Source organism: Fusarium venenatum, assembly GCF_020744135.1.
Source record: "Fusarium venenatum strain MPI-CAGE-CH-0201 chromosome Unknown EDB82scaffold_1, whole genome shotgun sequence".
NCBI classification, from domain to species: domain Eukaryota; kingdom Fungi; phylum Ascomycota; class Sordariomycetes; order Hypocreales; family Nectriaceae; genus Fusarium; species Fusarium venenatum.
The window spans coordinates 8,760,263-8,766,262 of record NW_027072129.1 but is presented as its reverse complement, the minus strand read 5'-3'; the positions used below and the strand labels follow the sequence as shown (position 1 = coordinate 8,766,262).

The 6,000-nt window shown below is 45.5% G+C and overlaps 2 protein-coding genes across 2 annotated transcripts; one reads left to right on the top strand and one right to left on the bottom strand.

Moving 5' to 3' along the window:
- Nucleotides 1-662: 662 nt before the first annotated feature.
- EDB82DRAFT_521635 (uncharacterized protein) lies at nt 663-941 on the top strand (the record flags this gene model as incomplete). Its single annotated transcript, XM_065609088.1, has 2 exons — nt 663-812; nt 870-941. The coding sequence occupies 2 exons, from the start codon at nt 663-665 to the stop codon at nt 939-941; spliced, it is 222 nt and encodes a 73-aa protein (XP_065465850.1).
- A 2,234-nt stretch (nt 942-3,175) lies between these two features.
- EDB82DRAFT_521634 (uncharacterized protein) lies at nt 3,176-3,943 on the bottom strand (the record flags this gene model as incomplete). The annotated part of the gene is made up of 1 exon (XM_025726633.1): nt 3,176-3,943. The coding sequence occupies one exon, from the start codon at nt 3,941-3,943 to the stop codon at nt 3,176-3,178; it is 768 nt and encodes a 255-aa protein (XP_025588355.1).
- Between the last annotated feature and the right edge of the window lie 2,057 nt (nt 3,944-6,000).

Sequence of the window (6,000 nt, the reverse complement as noted above, 5' to 3'; positions counted from 1 at the left end):
CCACATCAAGAATAGAACAGTCAATATCCCTACGGTATCAATATTCCCGGGGGTTGTTTTCGTTTCTGTTTCTGATAGTCTTAGACGATCAAACAAAAAGTGGCAAAAAATAGCATATAATCACAAGGCATGATTTTCAGCTTTGTCTCAACCAAGATTCGTAACCAAGACGCGACAAGGGTATGACAGCAACTATAGATAAGGTGGTACATGCTTATTATTAAGTGTAGATCAGAGAGAAGACGTGATAGACAGAGGGACGGAGAGGGTGGTAGAAGCGGGATAGGCGGGACCTACCTGTGTTAGTTTCGCATTAATGTGACGATACTGTATGGATAGAAGCTATGTAGGTAGATTCGGTGGTACGGAAGGCCGGGGTACCCCAGGGGGTGGGTGGTTGACTTTGTGGGTATGAACTATCAAGAAGCATGTGTCTCTATAAGCGACCAAAGATATGAGAGAGACGAGAGGAAGAGAGATGAGACGCCAGTTTTCAAGGGGATGGCGAAAGCATAAAGAGGACGCCTTCCCTCTTGGTTTTGTCTTCTGTCTCTATCTATCAACACTTTCAACACAACATCATCAACAACTATCACCTTATCCATATCAACTCATCTTACAACAACTCTCGACTCAACTCAACTCAACTCAACTCTACCAAAATGTCTGACCTTCCTCCTCAAAACTTCCTCCCTCTCACTCCTCCTCCCAAGTCATCCTTCCTCTCACTCGCACCGGCTACATCTCCTTCATACCCTCAGAAGCCCGCCGCCCGCTCCCACACTCGTCCTTCTACCGAGCGACGATCATCAGTCGAGTCCAACACCAGCTCAAACTCCAACTCCAACAACAGCTACCGCATTCTCAAGCTTGGACCTGTCCACTGGGGCGAGCACGCCGACGACCACAAGCATGACTTCCATGATGTCGTTCTTCACTAAATTATGTGAATGATTGAATGAATGAATATGTTTTTTGTTTATGGGGCAAAGCGCAGCGATCATCATCTTTCTACTCAGGATTCAAATTGCAATTTTTCTTAACAACAAAACGTCACGGAAAACAAAGGATACCATTTAAACGGGAAAAGCAAAAAATGTGCTACCAAGAAAAGGACAAAGTGAAAATTAACAGCATCAACCACCCCAAAAAAAATCTACAAGGGGGGTCGGTTGAGTAAGTGAGCAAGCAAGCAGGGCTTCAGCTATCGCTCGGTTGAAAGGAACAGGAAGGGAAAAAAAAAAAGAGACTAGGATTAGGAATAAGCCAACTTTCCTGGCAATTTCTCAGTAAATTCAATACTACTATCTCTCTCCTGCCTATTTGTCTTGACTATACTTTTGATCAGTAAAGAATAATTACTTTGTCCTGGCTGTCTATTTGGGCACGGGCTGTAGGCTTGGCTTGGCTGTCTTAGTCTACAGTCGGTACATGGAAGCACATCTTGATAGCGGCAAACCCATCAATTCCAGTCCTTTCCGGATAAAGTAAAGAGTGATGATAGAATATGCAACTGAAGCAATGATGAAGATCAATTGCTAGTGTCTCTTCCCACTCGGTACTGATAACTTGCCGTTGCTGTGCTGCGCTGTACAAAACAGCGGTATAGACTACTCTGAGCAAGGCTGGCCTATCACCTGACGTATTGGCGACACGGGCACTACCCATCTATTCTCCTCGGTGTTATTATTTGGTGTAAAGATAGCAAGGCAATCGTTTCTGTGTACAATTCATAATGGTGTTGGTTTCACCCTGCTCTCACTTGCAGTCTTTCCATGTACGCTACACACCCACAAGCTTGCAATCCTCTAGCATCAACCGGCATCTCATAAATTCTAGACCGATCATGTGCCCAGTCCAATGCGAGATAGTCCAGATAGCGTCGCATTACATAGAAACAAAAAAAAACGAGCCATGAATAGCCGGAGCAGGCCGACTATATCTTCGGCCCAAAACATCATTTGTTAGACATACGACCCAATCAAATAACTGGTATTTCTGCTAGGTAGTCTTCGTGTCGGGATCAGCTTCTGGATCAGATTTCTACTTGGGTAACACTTTCGGGAGGTGACCGAGAACGTGCATGACGACAATGTCGACATGGGTTTTTCTTTTTCCATGTTTTTGTTGTTGGTTAATTTCTCTGCCTTGTCTCATGTCTAATTGGAATAGACCTTGTCCTCCTGCGAAACCCAGGAACAAAGTCAAGAGTAAAGTAGAGTGCGCAGCATAAGCCGGTCATGGGGGCGGAAGCATGGCCCGACTTTGAGTTAGCTTGTGTTATAGTTATACCACAATGTCACAGAATAGACAAGATGTGCGTCTTTCTTCTTTCATAGTGATGATACAGTGGGAAAGTATCTTGAATACAATAGGCAATCAATGAACCAACCATTGCTCAGCTTCTCGCACAAACACCATCTCTGAGTTCATAGTCCAATCCTTGAAACTCTAGATTCCAGACTAATTGCGGGGAAAAGGAATGCCACCTCCCAGCTTCACACCTAAAAAGAAAAGAAAGAAACAAAGTCTATTCCAAAAAAAATCATGAGACACCAAAATACGTCATTTCTCATTTAAAGCTCGAGCTCGAGCTCTCTGTTGTACGCGTGACCTTGTCTGTCTCCCGTCTATGCGGCGATCGCTCGGGCTTCCGAATCGCCAGACCAAACAAGTGTCGGGGATATCAAGGCTTTGGAAGGGCAAGAATAGCCTTGTTTCAGTGGGTAGTGAATGAATCCTTCTGTGTAGCCCGTTTGCGATTGAGACACAGCAACCATAAAATAAGATTCGAGTCGTAGCGAGATGACGGCCAACACCGAGATGGTCGGTTTGACAGCATTGCCAAGACGGCACACCAGATGCTCATCTCACTCTGATCTACCAATGCTGATCTCTCAGTTTGAACATCTCCCATCTTGCGTGCCAGACCTTGAGAGAGACCTTGATCGCAAAGAGCACTGTAAAGTACTGTCAGACTGTTGCACACACTCTTTGCTTGCAGAAAGCCACTGCACATCTCGGCTTAGGTGCCGCCTCTCTCCATCCGTAACGAGCGACCGCCACGTAGCCGTACAAACACACCCTCAGCTGGTATCAGATGTGCCACAAAATCAAGAGATCAGCTTGATCATCTTCTGACGATGATATGATCTGGTCTGGTATTGGTTGGCATTCACCACTTCTTGTCCGTACCAATGACAGTAATTTCCTTCCTCTCCGGATCAACCAGCCGGATTATTTCTCGCCACTCAATCTCGACACGCCGTTCTCGTTCCCTTCCCGGACCCGGATCTCCACTTTCCGCTCCGCAGCCTCCGGCGTGGAACCGGCACCACGTCTTTGAATGCTGCGCGTCTACCCACAATTGCGCTGATACAAGGTAGGGGTCTGCCAGTACTCGTAGTAGACCTTCCAGTGGCGGCCGAGAGAACATGTGCATGTCTTTCTCGTGCTTCGCAGGGTGGAAGCACACCGTCGTTCTCGGTTCAGCGGGAGTGCGTACCCAGATGGTGAGATAGTCCATCCTGCCCTGCACCGTCAACTCTGTCAGCAACGGCACAACATCCGATCCGAGCCACCCTCTCAGACGGTCAATCCTTAGCTCCATCCTCGCAATCCTGCACAGCGCACCTGGTGTCGTGAGTAGAGTCGCTCGGCCGGGAAGTCTCTCATCGGCTCCGGCTGGGGCATCCTGCAACTCCCTGCGTATATGCTGTGCATGAGGGCCTGTTGCGTCCAGTAAAAACTGGTTTCCTGCGTATAGAAGTGGTGTTGCGATGGCATATAGTGCTGGGTGGGAGAGCAGGATAGGTAGAGGATTGATGGGCGACGGAGTACAAGGGCAGAGATGTATAGGTGTAGAGCCTGTGACAAGCGGTCTGAGTATGAGACTGAGGATATCAACGGGTAATTCGAGGATGTTGAATTTGAATGTGTCCATTTTGGAGTCAGGATGTGATGATGATGATGATTATGATTATATCCTCTGTTGAGTAGGGGTCCATTTGCTGAGCGGTTTCAAGAGGTGCTGCATACTGCTATTCAGCAATCGAATAACCATGGAAAACCCTTTCTAGCCTTCATCCAAGGTTGAGATCGATTCTGCTGCGAACCATGACTGAATCTGAAGTTGCCCTTGTTGTGTTGTAAGGTCCAAGTTTAGTTCAGGTGGCGGTTGAATCCATCACCATTGTAGATAAGTGGGTCCTTTCTAATGCTTCTAGAAACCCGTCCAAGTATAAGAGACAGGCACTCTTGGATCAGATAAGGTATAGGTCAAAAATTGATATTGGTGGTTCTATACAATTCAATATTATTTAAGCTATTAATTAGTATGCCGGAACTCATCAAATCTGATGCTTTTATCTAGGTGATGCGAAGTTGTTTGTCTCGCTGTCTTGACGTCTTCCTGGCATCTCACTCTGTTGGTATTGTCTACTTACCTGCCTGCCTACGTAGCTAGCCAGGTATTCTAGGGGTTGTATATCTGTCAGATTTTGAAACGAGTATTCTGGGGAATAGATCAACATTCATAACTCTCTATCTTGAACCTCCGTGGCTAGGCCTGAGGGCTGTCGCTCATTTGAGCCGAGATACTGCGAAACAGCCTTGCTACCGCGGGCATCCCTCTCTCCAGGAATGCCTTGTCTTGATCAAGGCATACAAAAACACACTTTAAATCAAATATGGTTCAGGGTGACTACGAGACAAGCATCAAGGATATATGACACGTTCACAGTCTCGATAACATCTCCAATCGTCTGCGAAGCATCTACACTGAACGGGCATTTGTGCATCACAAACACTATCTTTGAAGGCTATAGTTTTGAGTGGAGCGAGATCTCATCAGAACCCAAAAGCTATTCCATCTCCCTTACATGCGCTCTTACGACATGATGGCGAGATAGACAATCTAGCGAATCGGATACGATACTCAGAATACACACATGATGACCTGCCTGTAACTTCTTCATGATCAATTCGTCTCTTTATCCACCCATCTGGTTTAAGATACAGTTTAAGTATTCGAAGCCCAGGAAGACACCCTCAGCTCGGAATGGTGACTCTTATTTGCCCTCAAGTGAGGGCATCCCCCATCACCTTTCGTTGTGGCTTCCTAGTAGGTGTTAACCAAAGGATAATGCGTATGTTATCATTTAGTACCGGTGCATCTTAGAGCCCATAGCTGTACCAGAATATATGAGAGCATCGCTTGGAAAGATCAAGTGTTGGTATGTAAGTTGCCCCGTGTACCAAAAGCGCCTCCAAGATAGCAGTCCAATTTGTTCTTTATACTTTGTCATGGCATAATAATAAGGATAGTGTTTCCACATGAAGAACCACTGGTAGACATATCCTCGTACCGTGAGCTGTGATAATTGTTGTTAATGCTGAGGCCTCAGTATGTACAAAAACTTGTTCTGCTAGGATTGTCCATTATCTCCAAGTTCGGGTTCTATTCTAATCTCATAAATAATCATTGGAAAGGAATTGAATGAAACTGGAAACTCGATTGGTAATATGAGATTATGAGACTTAGAGTGAACTGGTAGTCTTTTGAAGATGCAACGGGCTTACCAAACAATGAGCTCCCGTACAACTCTGACGATATTATTGTACTTGAGGATTAAGTAGAATACTAATACATGATAAAGTGCGAGATGAGCAGAATTTCACTGAAATAATCGCAAACAGATTACTTAACTGAATATTTCCCCTCGCCGATAATGATGATACCCAGAAGAGCCTCCAGACCTTTGCCAAGGATAAAAAGGCACAATTTCTATGAAAATCTCATCAAATCCGGATTGTTAATCCATAATCTCAAATGTAGAGAGAGGAACAGACAAAGGCCCATTCAACGATCAAAAATCACGGGGAGAGAGACCAGGTGTGTGCAGTCATCACGATCCCTCAACGTCACTGCGGGATAAAAGGCAACACATAGTATGAACCTGGCCAAGCTGAAAGACATGAACTATCATAAAATGGGAGCAG